The sequence below is a fragment of the Tachyglossus aculeatus genome, chromosome X3 (assembly GCF_015852505.1).
Source record: "Tachyglossus aculeatus isolate mTacAcu1 chromosome X3, mTacAcu1.pri, whole genome shotgun sequence".
Taxonomy (NCBI): Eukaryota; Metazoa; Chordata; class Mammalia; order Monotremata; family Tachyglossidae; genus Tachyglossus; species Tachyglossus aculeatus.
This window is the reverse complement of record NC_052099.1, coordinates 22998221-23021486: the sequence shown is the minus strand read 5'-3', so window position 1 is coordinate 23021486 and position 23266 is coordinate 22998221. Positions and strand designations below refer to the sequence as shown.

Below are 23266 nucleotides of genomic sequence, written 5' to 3'. Positions count from 1 at the left end.
GAACCCGGGCTCGTAACCCACAGAACCATGCTGTTTCACTAGGCTATGCTGCCCCTCATGCTCTATCAGTCAGGGCTATTAAATTATTTATTATCCTGTATCTATCCCAGCTTTTAGTACACTGTTCGCAACAAAGTGAGCGATTTATCAGCACCTTAAGTTAATTTGCATAAGGTATTCTGGTTGTCTCCAAATCCTTGAAATAACCTAGACTAAAAGCTGGTCTAATCCTGATGCAGTCAATCCAATCTCTTCGTGGGTGGCCTGATTTTTTGGACCTGACCTTTGCCTTGCCTGCAGCTTCATGTTGTCATTGACTAAAAATGGATTGTTTGAGATGGGACTGGGACAGGAGAGGACAGCTGTTAAGTACCTCCACACTGCCCCTTACCTCCTTCCCTTCCCCACAGCACCTGTATATATGTATATATGTTTGTACATATTTATTACTCTATTTTACTTGTACATATCTATTCTATTTATTTTATTTTGTTAATATGTTTTGTTTTGTTTTGTTCTCTGTCTCCCCCTTCTAGACTGTGAGCCCACTGTTGGGTAGGGACCGTCTCTATATGTTGCCAATTTGTACTTCCCAAGTGCTTAGTACAGTGCTCTGCACACAGTAAGCGCTCAATAAATATGATTGATTGATTGATTGCCCCAATCACTGTAGTTCATTATTGTATCCTGGTCTAAATTGAAGTTGATTTTTTTTTAAAGCTGACCTAACCTGAGGTTTTAAAAATCACTAAAATAGGGCATGTTAGACTGTGATCTTTTTCAGAGTTAGGATTCAAGTAGGTCATTTTAATTTTATTCCGAAAGTTACTATTGTCTCCTTTTGTATATGCCAAAATACAGTTCTTAGTTCTTGGGAACTAAGTCCTTTGGTGCAAAAAGATCCTCGTGGAAGTTGTGTGAAGGAAATATTTTTCATTCTCAATTCCTTCCTGACCATTAGTGGTTTTAGAAGGGCATTTTGTTAATTTTGGAAAGTAGCCTCTAGAGATTGATAGGTATGTTAGAAAATAACATACATTATTGAAAATGTATTATATGTTAAATTTAGAATACACTTTGTATCAGGTTATTCTATGTCCAGCACTGTGCTAAGTGCAGGAGTAGATATAAAATAATCAACTGAACACAGCCCTGTCTCCTATGGAGCTCACAATCTAACAATCCAATTTGCTCCATTCAGCAGGTCACATGGACCTGATTTTTCCTTTTACTCTCCTCACCCTTTTAATTGTAGTGCTGTATCACCAGACCAGCTCAAATCTAGGAAGGGAAGCAAAAAGGTAAGGGAAAGAGAGAGAGAGAGAGAGAGAGAGAGAGAGAGAGAGAGAGAGTGTGTGTGTGTGTGTGCGTGTGCGTGTGTGTTCGTGCGAGGGCACACTCTTGAGAAAGAGAAGGCTATACAAATAAGGAATAGAAGAGATAGGGTAGGTTAGTAATAACACAGCTCATCCTACATCTTGCTCCATTTTGCTCATTCCACTGCAAATTTCCCTCAAACATGTTGTGAGAAACCACAAAAAGAAGTAAGCCAATGGGAGGAGATAATAGGAGTTAAAGTACATTGAGTGAAGCCACATGTCCAGTGCAAATCTAAAAATATTTAGATGCTGGTGGCATATTGATGTTGTCAGCTTTTTGCAAGGAGTCAAGTTTGGAATTGGGCACATGGACATTTTTTTCTGATTACAGTCTTTTTGAGGAGAGTTATTCTGTTGTGGCTTCAGTGCAAGAAATGTGTGGTTTCCTCCTTTTCATATCCTTCAAGATTTAGAAGTCGTGGCAATTAAAACAACTTAAAGGTTGGCAATTGGTATCCTTTAGTTTTCATGAAACAGTCTTAGAAGGTTTTTCCAAAGGAGTGCTGGATTGGGGGTGGATGGTGGTTCTGTGTGAAAGGTGTTTGAGAAGTTTGCAAATGTTGAATGGGTTATTTTTTCTCTTGCAAATCTTCTGGTTCTGGATACTTACTTGGAATAGGCACACTGGAGTTTTTACCTTGGGGTGTGTTTGTGCCTATAAACCTAGTCTGGAAAATAAATACGCAAATATTATTATTGCAGGATGTTTTTGATACATTAATGTAATATGGGACCCTGGAAGTTTTTAGAAACTGATATCACCACTAAATAGAAGTTTGTGAGCTAGTTGATGATTTTAGCAATCAGTAGGCATAGCTGTCTCTTGTTCTGATCTAATTTTGTTGTCTCTACCTGAGTACATGGCACATAGTATGTGCTTCAGAAAGTTTGGCCATCCTTAGGTCCTGGTAAAACAAAATGGTCATAGCTGCCAGTCGGGAATGTTGGAGCCAGGCTGCAGTGTGTCCCTGGTTCAGTCCATTTGGCTGGTGGCGGACAGTACCCCTACCCACGTGTGCCCAGGCCAGGGCGGGGTTTTGGTCCTCTGCCCCCTCCCCAGCTGTCTCTTGCTCGTCAGCATCTGCAGTCCCACTTTTGCCATTTTTACTCTGTCCCTCATAGCTCAAGGCTCTGAACTGCATGCCTGCCTGGCATTAATGCGCGTGACAGTCCATACGGCTTATTTGGTGACTGCCTTCATGCCTCGGTGACTGCCTTCATGCCTCGGTGGCCGCTGGAGCAAATTGGAGGAGGGCCAAGAGCCCAGACCTGGAACTACAGGTACAGGCCCAGCAGAAGAGGACAATGGTGGCCTAAGTTTCCCAGCCCTTTCCCAACCTCTCCATTCTCCCAACCCCCATTTGTGTCCATTTTCATTTTTAGATTTTCCTTCCCTTTCGCCCTTTTCTTTTTTATGTAGGTCCTTTGTTGGTTAGAATGTACCTATAAATAGTGTTTTACCTGTTTCTTTGCTCGTCTGTGGGTTTTGGGTTTTTGTTTTTTGCTCTTTTCCTTGTCCTCTCTCATTGTATCACTACTTTACTGTATGTCTTTTGCGACACTTAGTTGTCTGGTGCTAGTGGCCCCAGATTGGGAGGGAACGAAGGTTGGATGGGAGAATGGGATATCAAGAGCAAGCAGCACTGTCTGATATCACTTTCTGAATTATTCCCTCCCTGGCTCTGGACCCTGGAATCCCTGATTTTGGGACTCGAACAAGAAAGCTATGTTTCAAGGAGTGGAACTCTCAATTTCTCTCCTTCAAAATGCATGGATGCCACAAGCTTATGCTGCCTTTCAGCTTATGCTGGAAATAGTTTCTCTCACACTGAGCACTCTAAGCTTTGGACATCATTCCTCAGTGCCAGTACTCTCAATTCTTTGAGAGAACAACTTCTGTTCTGGGTCCCGCTTGAGTGACGAGGACTGATTGAAACCGTTGAGGGAACCGAGTAGTCATTAAACTTTGAAATAGGGGAAAATAGTTTGGGAATCAAATGCGGATGGGCAATTTATTTTAACTTGCATGTGATTGTGTAGAAACATGTTTGTTGGGAGATGTTCTGCCTTCAACAAATCAAGCTCTGTGTAATTGCCGAGAGTGATTAGGCGATAGTATGTCTATTAAGTTTTCAAAATAATGGAAAAAAACCAGAGACCTGGGAGTCAGAAGACTTGGGTTCTAATTCCCACTCCATCATTTATGTGATATGGGACCTTGGGCAAGTCATTTAAAGTCTCTGTATCTCTTTCCTCATCTGTAGAATGGGGATTTAAAGTCTGTTCTCTGCCCCATGTGGGAAGGGAACTGTCTTCAAGCAGTGTGGCTTAGTGAAAAGGGAGTCAAAGGATGTGAGTTCTAATCCCAGCTGTGCCACTTGTCTGCTGTGTGACCTTGGGCAAGCCACTTAACTTCTCTGTGCCTCAGTTACCTCGTCTGTAAAACGGGGATTAAGAATTTGAGCCCCAAATGGGACAACCTGATTACCTTGTATCTACCCCAATGCTTAGAACAGTCCTTGGAATATAGTAAGCACTTAACAAATACCATAATTATTATTAGTACAGTGCTTGACCCACAGAAAGTACTTAACAAATTACACAATTATTGTTATATTTTATTATTGACATGTAGTGGAAAGCGTGAGATACCATGGCAGTTTCTGCGGCTATTTCTCTCCACTTTCGTATGGAAGAAGTTAATAAGGGGCTTTTGAAATCCTGTGGCATTTCCTCAGATCTCCAAATGTTGAGGAAGAGGCTGTACTTGTCTTTAGATCTCAGTTGGCTCACTATCAGATCCAGGAGACTTCCTATTCTTCATTCTTTGCAGTGGTGGTCATCATGAAATGTGTGAAGCAAAAAAAAAAAACAACAGGAAAAAACCCCCCAACCAGTTGTATTTATTGAGCACTTATTGTGTGCAGAGCACTGTACTGTGCACTTGGGAAGGTACAGTATAATAGAGTTGGTAGAAACGTTCCGTGTCACAACAGGCCTACAAGTCTAGAGGAACCATGTCTTCACCTGTGATAGGCAAATACAGAAGTGTATTTGCGATCAAAGTTGTGTCAGTTAAGGAGATTATTGAAGTGTTATTTTCATCTTTGAAATTTCCCACCTGTTGCTGTGGGGAAGTCATCTCTACTCAGTTGTGCTGTGATGATGTGCATGCATACAAATTTGCTCTTTGGGGATGTGTAGAATGTGGATGTAAGATATGATTTGGTCCAAGTTAAAGCCTATTTTTTCTTAAATTGAAAGCGCATGTGAGTACCCTCTCCTTTGGATTTTGAGACTTTTGAAACCGTCATGATTGTTTGTGAAACTGAATACATTTTTGAGAAAACAGTGCACCCTAAATTAGTTGCATATACGAAAATTATTGGAAATCATATCCTAAACCCTAGATTACCAGAATAACATTTTTTCCATTAGTATGCTGGTCTTTGATCTGTGTAATAGCATTCCTCTGCTCAAAATGCCCACATCATTTGTAGTCTAATGTAGTCCACAGAAACAAGGTAAGTAAATGCATTGTTTTATTTGAACATATAATACAAAGGTATAGACAGTGAGCTTGGAACTTTTTAGTGGGTTTAACAAAATGTATTGAGTACCCACCACATCAGAGCATGTTACATTACTGGCTGATGATGGAAATTACACAGGAAAATGTAAAACCTATTGCTTGCTCCCTAGGTGTTTACCATGCAGACTAGTATAACACTCATGAAGCATCACAGGCCTAACATATAAATGAGGCATATTCAGGTACAAAGGATGGAAACATGAATAGATAATGTTCAGAGGTAAGCAATGTTCAGGGGTTGGAGGGTCTGATCAAGGAGTGGGTTTGGGGAAAGTAGTGTGGAGTAGGATTAAAGTGCTGAATTGGTGGAGTAGATCGATTAGCTTCCTGATTTCGGTTAAGGTCTGAAAGACTTTTAGTCTTTCTCTCCATGCGTTGATTCTTCTGTCTTTAAGGATGCCAGTGGCCATCCCAGGGGTGATGGGATGTGGAGCCTTTAGTAGGGCTTGGCTGTTGAGGAACTCAGGCTGGGTCTGCCAAGGGAAGGGTGAACTGGAGTTAGGTAGGAATAGGGTGATGCATTCCTCCTCCCCTCTGCTCATTTGGCAGCTCTGTGTTTGCAGAGAAAGGTTCTGGTGTGAAGGTGTTTGTATGGAATGGTAAGGATGAGCAGGGACCCAGATGTCTATGCCGAACATCGTTCAGTGAGTGACCACATCTGCTGAGAGATAAGAATGGGCCCAGCAGGGGTTAGGATGGGTGCCAGCCATGCCTTCAATGTTCTTGTCTTTTGGGCCCAGAACTTTGCCCCATGTAGGGCTCTAGCTAGAATTCATTCATTCATTCAGTCGTATTTATTGAGCGCTTACTGTGTGCACAGCACTGTACTAAGCGCTTGGGAAGTACAAGTTGGCAACATACAGAGACGGTCCCTACCCAGCAGCGGGCTCACAGTCTAGAAGGGGGAGACAGAATGAGGATTCATGGCTTAATGACTCTTTTTTGTTGTTGTTGTTGTTGTCTTTTGTTTCCCTTACCCCATAGATTATGTGCTTCCTGAGGTCAGGGTCCAGGTTTTGTGTTTTTTTTTTCTGTAGGTTTGTGCCAAGTTCTTGGTACGATGCTCTGCACACAATAGGTGGCCCAGTAATACTATGGATTGGTTATGTTTGCATATTTTAAAAATCCAGTAGTGTACCACTGTGTAGCAATGCAACAGCCCTGAAGCTATTAATGATTTTTTATTTTAATATATGGATGGTAATTTCACATTTTCAGCAGCATGACCTAGTGGCATGAGCACGGGCTTGGGAGTCAGAGGACGTAGGTTCTAATACCGGCTCCGCCACTTGTCTGCTGTGTCACCTTGAGCAAATCACTTTGCTTCTCTGTGCCTCAGTTACTTCATCTGTAAAATGGGGATTAGGACTGTGAGTCCCACGTGGGACAACCTCATTACCTTGTATCTACCCCAGCACTTAGAACAGTGCTTGGCATGTAGTAAGTGCGTAACAAATACCATTATTATTATTATTATTATTATTATAATATTTAGCTTTTGAAATGACCCATGCTTTCCTAATATTTGTGAGCAGCTGACCACACAACAATACTAACAGTTCAGTAGTCTGGGAATTTCCTGAAAAACAGCAGAGCTAGTAGGTAGCTGAGCCAGGCAGACTTGTTCCCAATGGAAGAGATGATTTTTTTTAAGGGTTATAGTACTTGCTTCAATAACAGCAATTATAAAGTTTTGAAAAGTGGAAGGGTAAATAAACTCTGCAGGTTGAGTATCTTCTTAATTCAAAAAATGTAGTTGTGTATAATGTGGAATTTTATTGAAACACATTTGATAAAGTGTGGATTAAAGCACAATATATTTTGGGGGCTAAAATGGAGGGGTGGTGGGATGGGGTGTCACTGATGAATGCTGGTTTCACAGTAATCCCATCAGGGATCTTAGTTGAATGTGTTTGTTATATTGTTATATTGTCCTCTCCCAAGTGCTTAGTGTAGTGCTGTGCACATAGTAAGAGTTCTATAAGTACAAGTTGGTTAAATTGACTGATTGAATGGCAGTTTTCCTTCATTATTCCGAAATTGAATGCATTGTATTAAGTTCACTTAACATTGCTACTGAAACTTTGAATATTGTTTTCATCGCATCAAGAAAATATCTCAGCTCGATGTGATGAGTATTTCCTATTTAATATTAGGTATTTGTCCTAATTTTGAAGAGTATTGGAATATGGGAGCCTTAATCCCTTATCAGTTGGATTATGGATTCATAAAGCTAGCCATGTGTTTTTAGAGGACGTACTGTATCTTCACTGCTCTGTTGGATTTTCAGGTGTTACTGAAGTTCAATTTTAAAATATTTACTCTGTTTTGTTTCCATACAGCGCATAGTATGTATCTGTCATCTGAGACCTGTGGTAAGTTTTTTATTCAAGTAGTCATTGCCTCTGATTTCAGATCAACTGTGCCAGGCCTGGGTTAGAGAGAGTAAAGAAGGAAGCTGAAAACTAGCATTTAAAATGTGTTTTTTATATCGCTGTGGAATTATGTGGCTGCCCTGTATTCCGTGAGATATATTTTAAATGGGCCACTCCATTTTTCAGCCTGCTGCTTTACTTTTGCTAACAAATCATATTTATTGAGCACTGTACTAAGCGCCTAACACTTTTGCTAGCCCCACAGTGAGATTATGTAAAAAGTGGCAATATTGCCCACTAATTTACATGGCATCTGGCTTAAACAGGCCACTTTAGTGAGCCATATGTAAACCTTTTGCTGCTTTGAATGTCCTTCTTTCAAACTCCCTTTACCTAGTAACACTTTTGTTTTGCTCTGAATTGTGTTCTGCAAAATGTGAGTGATTCTGCATTTGGCTTCATCCACAGAGGAGAGCACTTGAATTTCTCCTGGGTGCCAGTGCAGGAAAGTCTGAAGAGATAAGACACCGTAGATGGTAGCCTATGTATGGAAATTTGTCAAATGAAAACCCAAAGGGCTTTTAATGAAAATATGCATTTCAAAACCACATAATGGTTTGTAAACATTTAATATTTCCAAAGTTGTAACAGAGTGAAAATTGTCATGGTTCTATTATGTTTCTCACAACCATGAAAAATTGTACAATTGATTCACCTGTAAGAGAAGTTCTTCAAGGGGGTATTATATATTGGGTCAGAATAACTGGGTATGATCGTTTACTTGCCTTTAATTAGATGGTATTGGATATTTTCCCACTTTCTGTTCAGTGCTTGAATGAAAAGGGGATGAAACCCGGGCTGGAAATTGGGACAAGGGGAACTGCCATTAGGTCCCTGCTTTGTCCACCTAGAGAGGTGTGGAAGTCAAGCTGGCTTGCCTAGTCAGAGTAGCCACAAAGTTGGGAGGAGAAGGTCTCCTTACTTTATTGTTCTTTCCTAAATGCTTAGTACAGTGCTCTGCACAGAGTAAGCACTCAGTAAATCTGTAAAATGGGGATTAAGACTATAAGCCCCAAGTGGGACAGGAACTGTGTCCAACCTGATTAGCTTGTATCTACTCCAGCGCTTAGTACAGTGCTTGACACATAGCAGAGTTTCTCCTTCTCTGCAGAGGTCCAGGGGAAAAGGGAAGGAGCCTGGCTTCTAAACCCTGAGTTAAGGGACATCGGCACTCCCTTCCTTCCTTCTGCTTCCTGTAATAGTCCAGCCAGGGGAGGCGAACTGATCTAGTGGAGTGATCTACCACCTGCTTAGGGATTCTGTTGCCATGGCCTCCCCGCTGACTGAGCAGTTGAGAAGCATGGCCTCAAATCACCAGATTGGAAAGATGGTCTTCTCCGTACATCCTCCCACAGCCATAGGATCCCATTGTGGTTGCAGATGCAGTGATGCCTCAATATCTGAAGAGATGATCTAGAGCCAGTTGGAGCCGAAAACACCCTTCTGGCCTGTTAGCAGTTTGAAGTCCATTCCCTTCCAGGATGCTCTTCCCGTGAAAGTTCCTGTTCACTTTTCACCCCCTGGCCCAAATTGAAAGATTGGCACCTCTCCAGAGTACCTCAGGTGTTTCCGGTTGTGTCTCAGAATAGTTTTGTTGTAGCCCCTGGCCAGTTAATGTGGCAATGGAGCCAAACTTAACTTATTTTTAGTTCCTGTCATGACAAGGAGCTGAGCAGTAGAAGCTCCTGAAGTATGACGGCAGCAGGGGCTGGCTTATAAAACTTTGGCAAACTTTGGCAAACAGCTCAAGGCCTTCTCCACAGAATCTGGGCTACCATCTTAAACCCTTGGGCAATGCCCTGAATTCCTCTGTCAAGGCATCCCAGTGGTGGGGGGAGCATTCATTAAGGGAAATGGCTATTGTCATTTCCCTCCCCAATTCCTGAGAAAGGAAGAGGGGATGTGCAGCAGGTGGGAAAAGTGATAATGCTGGCTTAGAGGGAAAGGATATGAAGTGTGGGCCCGAAAGAAGAGGGGGTTTAGAAGGAACGGGATGAATAAATGAATTTGAAGATAAATTTATTTGAGGATGGGCAAATCTAAAATGTTTCCCCAAATTGTTTTAAACAGATGAAAATCTGGAATGAACACTGCATATTCATCATAACTCACTCCCTTAACGAATTTTCTGAGAATTGGTCCCTTGATATTTGGATCAGGTGTTCTTCAGTCTTTATTCAAATTTTGGACATTCACAAGTACTGTGAGATAAGTTTTGAATCCTGAGCTGTTAGAAGTGCTGCTTAAGCAGTTGTAATAAGTAGTCCTGAGGAAGTTTAGAGGGTTAGATGGGCTTAGTAACATGCTGTTCCCTGTTAAAGAAAGAGTCCCTCTTTTAATAACTGGATTCAGCCAAGGGAGAATTGGTGATATGTTTAAGCAATGATATGCTTGTACCAACAGTGCTTTGACAGAGGAAAGCAAACTATAAACTCTGGGAGAAAAACATTGCCTGGGTAAAATGGGACTCTGTACTATCTAATGACTCTGTGTCATTTCTATCATGTTTTTCTCAATGTTGTTGAACTTCTGTTATTTGCAAAGGGAATAAATATGCATCCGTAAACCAGGGGGTGATTCAGTGAGCCTGGAGAGCTGATTGTGAGATTGTCCTTGATTGCCTGAGCTCAGATAGAGGAACTGTAAGTGAAAGACAGTGTTGTGGGTGGTGTGCTTTGTTTGTTCCTCCCTGGATAGAAGGCTATTTTTGCCCCAGGTGAAACTTTCCATAGTGTCTCACCCCAAGAGGGATTATTTAAAAGCCTGAACCCTTTTGCACCCTGGTAAATGTTTCCAAATATTGTCTTAGGCAACCTGGGACCATTGTGTTTGAACTGCACATTAGATAAACATTTAAGGACCCTGCCCAATTAGCATCTACTAGATTTATTTAACTGTTCACTGGTTGCACGGGACTACTTCGAAAACAAAGTGCAGTATTCTTTTTAGTGTGACATTCCGAGTCAAGGCTTTTCCATCAAAAGCCACTTTCATGGCACTGGAGGACAGTTGACTTTGCTCTGTTACTTTCTGTGTCCAGGCAGTGAGATCCAGCGCTTTAGAGCTACTCAGCATTTAGGAGCTCTTTTAGGAATAACGTATTTTACCCTTATGGGATAATTATGACTCACTCAGGGGATGCAGCGGAAATGGAGAAACGGCCAACGCTGTAGTTTGTCACTTTGTCCTGGAGCGGATGCTAATTTGGGATCTATTTAAAATAGGCCTGCAAGACTGCCTCATTTGTGCCGTGACTGTGCACAGCTTGGTTCGTTCTTTCATTTTTATTGGACATGAGAAGGAAATGATTGCCAGGATGGGAATAGGCAGGTCCAGCCACTTCCCTTGGCTCTATTTTAACTAGGTACCCAGAATGTAACGTCTTCTTGGAGGGTTGGGCTAAGCCAGTTTTATGGAAGAGTGGAACAAGTATTTGTTGGGTCCCCCGGATTTGGGCTTGTATTTGACTCACACTGAACCAGTGTTAGGGACAGGATGTACAAGGGCCCCATAAGACCCTGCCTTGAAAACCACCAGCTCAAAGAGACCGAGTGGATGGATGCGACACTTGGTCGTCTGGTGCTAGTGTTGTGGCCCCAGACTGGGAGGGAACGAAGCTGAGATGGGAGAGTGGGTTATCAAGAGCAAGCAGCACTGTCTAATACCACTTTCTAAATTAATCCTTTCCTGGCTCTGGACCTGGAACCCCTGATTTTGGGGCTCGAACAAGAAAGCTATGTTTCAAGGAGTGGAACTCTCAATTTCCCTTCCTCAAAATGCAGGTGTACTCGTGGATGCCACAAGGCCAGTCCCAGTCCTGCCGTTAGGGCACAGGGCAGCTGCCTAAATTCTCACAGCTTCTTACCTCCTCATGTTGCCCTCTAAACTATAAGCTCATTGTGGACAGGTAATGGGTCTCATATATTGGGTTGTACTCTCCCAAGCACATAGTACAGTCAATTGATCTGATCAATCATCAGGTTGGACACAGTCCCTGTCCCACATGGGGCTCACAGTCATAATTCCCATTTTACAGATTAGGCAACTGAGGCACAAGAAAGTTAAATGACTTGCCCAAGGTCACACAGCAAACAAGTGGCAGAGCCAGGATTAGAACACAGGTTCTTTGGGCTCCAGTCCTGTGCTCTATGCACAAGGCCATGCCGCTTCTCTATTTTTGTAGATTGCCAGGCAGAGAGGTTCTTAAAACTAACAAACAGAACCAAATAAGAAATCCCAACTGCTCCACCACTCCCCAGCTTATTTTTTTGCTTAGGTGTTTATTCCTATTTTGACTGCTTTTGCCTACTGAACACCTATCTTTTTGTTTTGTTTTGTTTTTTGTTTTTGCAACTTCCCATGAGGTCCCAGAATGCTAAAAATCAGTCACTTAGTGTTAATTGAGCACCTAAATGCAAAGCAGTGACCAACAGAAGCAGGATGCAGGCTCCCTGCTCCCAAGGAGTTTACAGTCTAATAAGGGAGGCAGAAAAAAACTATTTACAAATAGAGTGAGCAGGAGGAAGAACAATTGTAGAGAAAGAAAAAGTTTACCATATCAAGATGAAATAGCAGAATAGAATATACAAATGAAAATCCAAATACAAACATTTACAAGAAACCCCGCAGGTCCTCAGCCTAGGGTGATGCAGATACTGCTGGTTTAATAATGCTATTTAGAGATGATATTTGAAAAATACTTACTATGTACAAGCCACAGTGGTAAACCATGGGATGGGTACCAGATAATCAGATCAGACCATCCAGAGATGATAGAAAGGAGAGAATGAATAGAAACAGATAGAAGTCTGTAACATGATCATTGTAGGGAATCCCTTTTCTACAATATGTTTTGTGTGCTTCAGTCAGCACCGTTTTAATTTATTCTGCCGATTCACCTTCCACTGGGGAGAAGATTGCATTTGCCAGATCTCCAGGTTCAAAAGGCATTCCTGATATTCAGCCTTAATATTATTTGCCTCTTTTTCATTTGTTTAACCTTGACCCACCCTGGGCAATTGTAAAAGTTATTTAATAACATCAGGAATGAGAATTATTAGATTTACAGAAACAAATCTCATGAACTAATTGCTCCATCGTGGCCAGATTATGAGTGTGCCGATGCCTGGTTTATGGGTGGTTTGACAATTTGGGCGATTTGTGGTAGCCAGATGCTTTACCTGCCATTACTTTATGTTCTGATATATTGATCAGACAAGTGTGAAAAATGCAGTGATGCTGTAACGAGGCTATTCCTTGTGAAATAATTTGTGTAGGATAATTAGAAATTGCATTTAGTGTGCTGTGCATAATGGTATATATGCCTGAACTGAATGGTTCAGATGACATACAGCCTCTAGATTTTAGACTTAATTGAAATAGAAAAACCTTTGTAATGAGTGTTTAGAAAATAAGGCCAGTATCTTAGGGTTTTTCACAAAACAGATATTCAAAAGTGGTGTGGCATTGCATTCTGAATCATCTCTTAAAAATATATATATATAGGTCTGTTTTAAATGAAGCACCACATGGAAAGCAATGGAAGAAAAATTAATGCTAGCTAACTTTCTCCATATTTGAGAGGTTGCCTAAAATCGGATATTAAGTGCAGTTCTATTTTCTCTTTTCTCTGTCACTGCTGCTCATCTGAAAATGGAAGAATTTGAGAGGAGGTAAAATGACTTTTGGGTACATTCAGTGCCATTTCCTTACTTGGCCACATCTTTCTGTGAAGCATTCCAGTTCCTTATTCATGGACAAACTTGTCCACTGTGGTCAAATCCCATATGGTATAACTCATGGTTTTTAGACTGTGAGCACTTTGGTATGGAGAACGTGTTGGCATAATTTAATGTGTATTGCTGTTCCTTGCCAAGTACACTTTATTTTGAAAGACTGTATATTTGAGTTCCACAACAAAGGCGTAAGAAAACAAAATAACCCTAAGAAGTCATAGAATTGGAGAGAATGTTCTTTTACAGATAGAAAAACAAGGAAATAATAGGAAAAAAGGGCTGGGTTAAGTGGCTACTTTTCTGGATGGAAAAGTGTAAATAGTGAGCTCTCTTCTCTTTCCCCAGCTCTCTTTAGGATTTCAATGCTAGGACCAGCGTCACTGAATATTTTCCTAAATAATCACTAAGAGAGTACAAGTGACTTTGAGCTCCTCCTCCACGAGGTGGAATGCAGTGCTAATTGTGAGGTCAACTTTGGGAAGATCTCACTGGGTGAGAGGGTAGAACAGTCTTCTAGACTGTGAGCCCGTTGTTGGGTAGGGATTGTCTCTCTCTGTTGGTGAATTGTACTTTCCAAGCACTTAGTACAGTACCCTGCACACAGTAAGTGCTCAAGAAATATGATTGAATGAATGAATGAATGAACAGTAATAACTGAGCTTTACAGTAATCAACTGCATGGTGCTGTTCCTTGGGAAAAACCATTCAAGCCACAACTACTGGATGACGGGCTTTGAGCTGTTGAATCTGACTCAGGAAAGAGATCTTGGAGTTACTGTTGACTGCTCCCTGAAATCATCAGATTAGAGTGCATTAGCCAAAAAGGCTAACAGAATACTGAGTGTCATCAGGAAAATTTTAGAAAACAAAAAGGAGAGATTTGTCATAAAGTGAAACTGGGTTTTGTCCGTCCTGGGGGTAATGTATGCAGTCCTGGTAGCTGCAGTTTTTGAAAAGATGCAGCAGAGCTGGAGGAAGCACTGGGGAGGATAATAATAATAATAATGGCATTTATTACGTGCTTACTATGTGGAAAGCGCTGTTCTAAGCACTGAAAGGTTAAAGCAAACTGCTCGGAAGATGTACCGCTTCCAGTAGGAGGACAGGCAGAAAACATGAGGACCTCAGTGCTGAAAGGAAGACTGAGGGAACGTGAGTGAAGTTTATAAAATTGACAAAGGTGTGGGCAGGGCAAACACAGATTTACTTTTTTTTTTTCCACATGGTATTTTCAAACACTCACTATGTGTCAAGCACTGTTCTGAGGGCTGGCTAGATACAAGATAATCAGGTTGTATACAGTCTTTGTCCCACATAGGGCTCACAATCTTCAGTCAGAGGGAGGAAGATTTAATCCCCATTCTACAGAGGCAGCTGGGACACAGAGAAGGGAAGTGACTTGTCTAGGGCCACACGGTGGATAAGCGGTAGAGCTGGGATTAGAACTCAGGTCTTCTGAGTCCTAGGCCCGTGCTATTTCTCGGTGGCCACACTGCTTCCCTCTGTTCACAGATTCCTACAACACCAGGCCTAGAGGCTATCCATTGAAACTTTAAGGTTGTAAGTTCAAAACATGCAAAAAGAAACCACTTTGTATAGTGGCTGGCAAGCATATGCAGTTTATTCCTTCAGAAAGTTGAACAGGCAGAAGATGTCAGTAGATTGATTGTGAGTTTGGATACATTGTACATTTGGATAGAAGTGGTCCATAAGGGGAAATTGGGAATTTTAATGGGGAAAAAGTTAAGTGGATTAGAGTTCGAGAAGGACTTAGACATCTGATAGATACAAGATGAGCAAATCGAAGGAAAAAGTAAACAGGCACATCCGTAATGATGAGGATAGACATATGTAGCTCCCACACACCTTGGTTCCTGAAGCATTCTCCCAAACATTCCTGGTAACCCCCGAAGGAGACAGGATGCTGTGTTGGTAAACTCGTTGTGGGCAGGGAACATGCCTGCCAACTGTGTTGTATTGCACTCTCCCAAGCACTTAGTACAATGCTCTGCAAACAGTTAGTGCTCAAAAAATGCCATTGATGATGCTGTTGCTGGGTGGACTGTTGGCTTGACTCAGGGGAGTGTGTCTTATATTCTTCTAAACTTGAAGTTTGGAATTCAGATTAAGCATATTTTCAGCATTTGAAAGCTGGAGATTTGCTTACTTTAGGGAACATATGTTTCCAGCAATAATACTGTGACATAGAGTTGGCTCAGCCCAACATGTCTTTGGCCTTTGTAGCGGACGCTTGTGGTCTCTAGGTATATAATCTGCGAGATGAGTTTTCCATCTGCTGTCATAACTCCGCTTGCAGAAGCAACAAGCATGAATGGGGGAACTTCAGTGGTGTGTATGAATAGAACAAGGAGAATCAGAGAAGATAATATTTTAATTTAGCCCTGCATTATTTGTATAAATGGTATAAAGTTTGCTACTTTATTTGAAAAAGACAAAAAACAGAAAGCCAAACAAAATGTTGACTGGAATGGTTTCTATAGAATCTGGGAGATTTTGGAAGAAAATCAGTTTCTGCAAGGTTGTTGTTTTTTTAAAAATAATATTTGTTAGGTCCTTACTCTGTACCAGATATTGTACTAAGCACTGAGGTGAATCACAGTCCTTGTCCCACATGGGGCTCACGGTCTTAATCCCCATTTTACAGATGAGATAACTGAGGCCCAGAGAAGTTAAGTGACTTGTCCATGGGCACACAGCAGACTTGTAATGGAGCCTATATTAGAACCCAGATCCTCTGACTCCTAGGCCTTTGCTCTTTCCACTAGGCCACACTCTATCACCTCTTCACCCGTTGAGAAAGATACAGAATCACATTACTTTTGAATTCCATGTGTTTTTGCAAAACAATGTTAGATCAACCCACACAGCTGTGCCAACCCTGTGCATTTCGGGAGCCTCATCTTTGCGACGCCAGAGTCCACAGCTGAAAACCTGCTCCAAGCCTTCAGCCAAGATGTTCTACCTCTGACTCTCTTCCCTGAAAGACTATTCTTCATCATTAGTACTATTACTATGATAATAAAATTCCAAGCCATACTGAGGATTTTTACATGATACATTATTGCCTCTGCCAACTTTTTTTCTTATTTTGCTAATCGGACATCAGTTTCAAGAAGCAGCATGGCATAGTGGATAGAATACAGGCCTGGGAGTAACATCATGGGTTCTAATCCTGGCTCCGCCACTTGTCTGCTGTGTGACCTTTTGCAGTAATAATAATAATAGTAATTATTATTATAGTATTAAGCACTTACTATGTGCCAAGCACTGCTCTAAGTCACTTCACTTCTCTGGGGCTAGATACCTCATCTATAAAATGGCGATTGAGACGGTGAGCCCCACGTGGGACAGGGAATGTGTCCAACCTGATTTGCTCATAATCCACCCCTGTGCTTAGTACAGTGCCTGGCATACAGCAAGTGCTTAAATACCACAATTATCATTATTATTATCACTATTAATTGGGTCTTTTAGGTCATTGTCCCTAACGGCATGTTTATCATCTAAAAATAAAATATTTTATGTCAAGTATCTGAGTTTTGCAGGAAGACACAAAATTGGGATATTTTTTAAGTTTTAATCCCCTCCTTATTTTAGAAAAGGATGGGGCAGAAAACTATGATAGAGGAAATTGTATAATAGTAGCACTCATTCAGCTCCAAATAGACACACTAATAGCACACTTTTTTCCCAGACCCACAGTGAAGTTGGTCAGCGTAGTAAATTTAAGTTGAAGATAGAGTGAATTATGATTGCATCAGTAATTCTCACTCCAGAAGATGACACCTTTCTAGGGTGTGGGGCTAGTCATTAGAATTGTCACAGAGAGATCTTGAAATTGTGAGGCATAAATAAGAATTGCTGGCAGTCAGATATGTGAGGGCAGCATGTGTCTTGAAGGTGGACTGACACAGTAGATAGAGGCCCTGGTTCCCCTCTAAAATGTAATCTCATTGTAAGCAGGGCACTTGTCTGTCAACTCTATTACATTGTACTTTCCCAAGTCCTTAGTACACTGTTCTACATGCAGTAAGTGCTCAATAAATACGATAGATATGAACACATGATTTACTATTTAGGCAGCCACGTAAGGAATCTGACTCAAGATGATTAAAGGTAAAGAGTCGATTAGCAACATGTCATCCTTGGAGTTCTCTGCTTATTCACTGTTAGTATTCTCACAGTTTAAAATGTTTCTAGCAAATGTATCTGTGCAGATAAATCTTTAAGTAACCACACACATATCTGGCTCCCCTTTATTCATTTGTGGAGTGCATGACACTAATTGTGTTCATTGCCTCTTAAAACGAATATGTATATGCCATTTGGTTATCACTTCTGTGTGGTTAACTCCAAAGGAGAGTGTCTAAGCCCTGACCACCCTGACAGTGTTCACTAACCTCCAATCTGCAAATGGAGATCAAATACCAAGACACCAGTTTGCAGATTGTTTTAGTTTGAACACCCCTATGCAAAACCTACTGTTTCTTCAGCACCCACCCACAATTAAAAAATACACTACATACACACATTCCTTGTCATCCCATTCCTAATAGCAGATTGTGAGTGACAGATCTTTTGCCTAGCCTAGTAATTTGACAGCCAAACTTTTCATTTTACCCTGTGTGTCTCCGCTATGATTACTTCTTCCAATAAGAATAATCAGCTTCCTAGGGAACTTATCGATTGAACCACCAGGACCTCCAGAGACCTTCTTACAAAGGTTGTGGAGAAATTTTATAAGGTGAAATAGTCACATTTTCTCGTCGTCATTGTGTCTCCTCACTCCTTGGTTTGTCTAGAAATCCCGCTTCTCTTGCGATTTGAACACAGCTTCCAGGGCCCACACCGTGCCATTCATTCATTCAGTCGTATTTATTGAGCACTTACTGTGTGCAGACCACTGTACTATGCGCTTGGGAAGTACAAATTGGCAACGAATAGAGACAGTCCCTACCCAACAACGGGCTCACAGTCTAGAAGGGGGAGACAGACAACAAAACAAAACACTCATTTTAACAGCTTTGCCTGTCAGGGTGAAAGCATGGCTTCAGTCACTGCGTGAAATGCACCAGGACACTCAGTGGGTTCTCCATAAATCCCATGAACATTCTGATAATATTTCTAAAGGAAGTTGGTTTAGCCATTTAAGAAAATCCATGGCTAGTGATTTTATGGGGATATGTTTCTGGCCCTTGGTTCACCAACAGCCTGGTTTAGGGAACCTAGGGCTGGGGTAAGAATGCTAATACGTGGGATGGAAGTTAAAAATGCCGCTTGGCAACCATTAGTGAATTTGGGTTTTTATTTCTCTTTTTAAAATACTACAGACAAGTGAAGGTTCATGCTCCTTCTCCAAAGTGGGCATTGACCAGGGGCAGTTTTCAAGTTCTGCTGGGTTCTGAGGAGTTGGAAAACAGCAAGCTCTAGTTGTGCCACTGTTTGCAAATGTCTTTCACAGATGGAGTGATTTGCTCATGATCTTTTCTCTTCATCAGCCAGTTTTTAATATAGAAATATTTTTAAACTATTTTTCTACAGTATTCTGAGTGACTAGACACTGAAATTACAGTCCACATTCAGAGTTATGACAGTGAATTTGGCCTCTAAAGAAGGGAGGGAGAAAAGGAATTGCTGCAGATCATATTTAACCCAAGTTTTTTCTGGCATCTTAGCTGACTAAGCACCTTTGGTGTAAGCATGCAGTACACCCTGGAAAGTATGTTTCTGATACAGGCACAGCCCATCTGTCATCATCCTCCTTTTTTCCTTCCTTTCCTACCCTTCCAGGTTCAGTTTATAGGAGGAGAAATAGTAATGATAATTGTAGTGATTAAGTACTTCTAATGTGCCAAGCACTGTGGTAGATGTAAGATAATCGGTTTGTGCCCTATCCATTCATTCAGTCGTATTTATTGAGTGCTTACTATGTGCAGAGAACTGTACTGAGTGCTTGGAAAGTACACTTCAGCAATCTACGTGTCTCCCTCGTTAGACTGTAAGTTCCTTGTTAGTGAAGAATGTGTCATTTGCCTTATTCTTGTTCTTCTCGAGCTCGCAATGCAGTGATCTAGGCTCTCAATAAATCCTACCAAATGTCAAAACATGTAGAAAATGTGTTAAGGCAGAACTGAGTGTTTTCCATGTGTTTTGGGGCACATGGAAATAATAGAAAACTATAGGCAAATTCTGGAGAACAATATACTGTCTTCATGTTCATTTGATATATATTTTTGGATAAGTTTAAGTCTATTTGATCTATGTTTTTGGAAAATGAAAGGAGCAGTATTCAGTCTGAATAACCTACCAGGATAACATTATCCATGCTTGAAATTTCCAATTTGGAACAATCTGATGGTGAAACTTTTAAAGAATAATCAGAGCAGCATTCTTTCATCAATTCTGTTTTTGAAAAAAGTGGTGCTACTTTCAAGCACATGAAGATCCCCATGCCTTTTCTAAGGCGTATTTGTTTAAATGAGAGAATTCACTGAAATGGGACTTTATTATTAGCTTTAGAGGACAGGATGGATTCTCTTGTAACTCAGGCATCAGCCTAGTTACTTGTTAGATCTATCAACAAAACCTTCTTTGGTAGTGATAGCTAGGAATGGGTAATATATCAAAATAGAGTTAAGTGGGGAAATGACATTAAAAGATTTTGTGCTTTTGCTGATGAAAGTAGAAGGTTTGTTGTGTGATTGTAGATGTAAAGTACAGGTGGGCAGGGATTGCATATACCAACTCTGTTGTATGATGCTTTCCCGAGAGCACAGTGCAATGCCCTGCATGCAGTAAATGCACAATACCATTGATTGACCAGAAGTAATGGCCGAGCTGTCACTTGTTGCAACTTGCCCTTTTGGATCTCAGCTTCCTAGGAACTGTTGCCATGTGTGCACTCTGACATACCTCAACTGAATGATCTGTAAAGGTGGGTGATAGACAACATCAGCCCCTCATAAATAGTTACATCTGGTGGATGTTTGGAGTATTTGGGGCAACAGTGCTTTCGGTCAGAGTGACCTGAATGAGGTCCATCCCTTCCCTACAGGTATTTGTTGGCAGTGCATGGCAGTGCAATTTCCCTCTCCAATTTCCCAGTCACAGGGGGTGGCATAGAAACAGAGCACTTGGGTTGTGCAGGCATTTGCGTTTCAGTATGCATAAACCAGACCGGTATACATGTGCCAGATGTATAGACCCTGTCTTCGTAGTTGGGCCCCCTGCGGCACGATTTCCGAGAATGAAGATGGTAGATTGGAAACTGTTTCTAAAAGGTCAGACAGCTACACATGAAGAGATTCATACCATACTTGTACTCGAGAAGTGGGAGTGAGTCTTTGATAGCAGATTTTGGACCGCAAATGCCATTGCCTTGTTTGGGGAGACATGGAAGTCTGCATATTCACAGCAGAATTTGGTAACATAGAGTAATCACGCAGTAAGTGCTCAATAAATGTCACTGATTGATTGATCACTCAGTGTGTACACCTGGTCCCTGCCCACCTTCTGGAATTGGAATATGAGAAGCTGATGAGGAAGCTGGGACTCATTCCTGCACCTAACCTGTGTGGGGAAAGTTATCAGTCCTGTGGTTTTGGGACAAGATGATGGGGAAGAGGCTCAGGCTGATGTGAAACGAAGGTTTCTTGATTTGAAAATTAGAGGGTCACAGGCAATGTTGTTTTTTAGGATTGATGTCTAGTGTCATTTTGAGGCAGGAGTTTCTATTTCATTGATTTTTCCAGTCAGGAATGTGGCTATGAATGCTGGAGTTTCTCGCTTATGACATTTGAGGGACCCAGAAGTACACGGAGATTCCTTAGGCAGCAGGGTGAGTACGATATTAAGGTGCTGGAGCCAGGGGTGACTAGAAGGATGGATTTCAAGGCTACTTTTGGGAATCCCAGCACAAGGTTCCCTGAATCTGACCAAATAGTGATCTGAAGGGAGGCTGACTGAGTTGAGCAAAGCAATCAGTAATGCTTATTTAACACTTACTCTGGGCATAACACTGCTCTTGGAAGAGTAAAAATAGAATTAGCAGATACAATCCTTGCCCTCAAGGAGCTTACAAAGTTTTAAAAAAGGGTATCAGAGCAAAATTGGGGAGTTTCTGTCCACGGCAGCTAAATCTCATTTTGTTGATTCTGAAATTTTCAGTGACCAGAACAAGCCTTGCTCTCAATTGATAATTGGGCAGTTTATTGAGACTTAGGTTAGTTAGTGTGGTCTAGCACAAAGGACGTGGGACTAGGAGTTGGTAGGGCTGGTTCCTCATCACTGATTTGCCACTAGTCTGCTGTTTGACCTTGGGCCAGTCATTTAACCTTTATGGACCTCAGCTTTTCCACCTATATAATGGGAATAATATAATAATAGTAATGGGATACCCCCCCCCCCGCCCACCATTGGACAGGGACCATGTCTATTTTTGATTATCTTGTATTTACTACTGTGCTTAATACAGAGTAAGCATTTAATAAATATCATTAAAATAAATTGGGGTAACTGGTGTTTCCGATTGTAGCCAATTCCTATTCCAGTGGTATTATATTTGTGGTTCTGCTTCAAATAAAAATAATTGCTTACCTTTGCCTGCCATAGAATTGGAATGTTGGAGTAATGTTTCATTCAGTGACTGCCCAATGACTGGACTATTAGCAAATCCCCAAAAAATGGTGGATTGATTCCCAGGCAGTTCTTTATTCTGAGTGAACATGTGTCTCTCCTTTAGGGAAAGGTATTACTTCAGTCCCTAAATTCTCTAAAAAGGGGAGATTTCTCTCCTGAATCTGTTGCTGATTTACATGGCTCTCATCCAGGGAGCTAACATCCACCAACTAAGGAGCTGAGCGGTGATTCCTAGCTTGAGGAGAATAATCCCCACATGGGGGAGGTCAAGAGAAAGTCAAGTTTGTGTCTCCTCCCATTTTATAGCACACCATCTTTCCTAACTCTGGAGTGGAGCATGAGGATCAATGTAACATAAATGCTTCTGATGCTTTGTTTTGAAGGTGATTGCTTCTATATTGAGGTAGTAAAGGGATTTTGTCATAAGGGCAGAATTGTCATAGAGTTTCGTGAGGTAATTGAAAACTAAGGATTACTTAAGGCTTGTCAAAGTCCACTTTATCGAAGTTGGTGATTAGCAGCCCCAAATTACTAACTCCTCAGGCAGACAGACTCCAGTGCCCAGTAGACTGGTCTTGACAGTACTGATCAGTGAATTGCTTGTTGCTCATCTTACAATTACACTATTATTCTGCAATTACAAAAACATACAGTTGGGGTGAAACAACAAAGGCACTTATGTTCTGCTGATGACCTAACTTTATAGACTTTTTCCTGAATGGAGATTTACTGAACTTGCTAAAGGGAGAAAAGCTATCTAAGTAACTGTGGGAAGTTTCAGGATCTCCCTTCTGTATTCATTCATTCAATCGTCTTTATTGAGTGCTTACTGTGTGCAGAGCACTGTACTAAGCTATCTGCCTAAAGGCAGCTTTTTGTTCTAATATTGCAAGTTCAACTCAGGAGACACTTCTCAAAGGGAAATTTAAAACCGTTTAGGTCTAAGAGTTGGTCCAGCAGTTGGCTGCTGCTGATTTCATAAATAGTAGTATTGATTAATTGAATCTTAAGCTTATGTTTGTGAAATTGGATATATAATTCAAAGACATCAAATAATGATGATGATGGCATTTATTAAGCAGTTATTATGAGCCAAGTGCTGGAATAGATTCAAGATAATCAGGTTGGGCTCAGTCCTTATCCCACAGTGGGTTCACAGTCAAAGAGCTAGAGAGAACAAGTAATTCTGTCACCATTTTACAGACCAGGAAACAGATCTGAGTAATTAAAGTGACCTGTCCAAGGTCCCACAGGCTGATGGAAGTGCCGGGGCTAGAACTTGGTTCACCTGATTCCCCATCCTGTGCTCTTTTCCCTAAGCCCCAGTGCCTCAGTTTCATCCTGCTCTGAAAGCCAAGATCTCTTGGCCCTATAGTAGTCTTTCAGGCATTGAGCTTCTGAGTGCTTACATTTGTGGAAGGATCTGGATCATTTGGCACTTTATTAGTTGTGTGGCACATGTGTTTT

At 41.3% G+C, this 23266-nt stretch overlaps 1 protein-coding gene across 3 annotated transcripts in view; it reads left to right on the top strand.

Moving 5' to 3' along the window:
• TRIO (trio Rho guanine nucleotide exchange factor) overlaps window positions 1–23266 on the top strand; it is a 396910-nt gene that overhangs the window by 50232 nt on the left and 323412 nt on the right. For 2 of the 3 annotated variants that reach the window (XM_038770376.1, XM_038770378.1), the window contains exon 2: window positions 7314–7346. The exons of the other annotated variant lie outside the window; for it this stretch is intronic. In XM_038770376.1, coding sequence (XP_038626304.1) covers window positions 7322–7346 — 25 coding nt within the window. In that variant the 5' untranslated portion in view covers window positions 7314–7321. The remainder of the gene's footprint in view (window positions 1–7313; window positions 7347–23266) is intronic. 3 annotated transcript variants of the gene reach the window in all.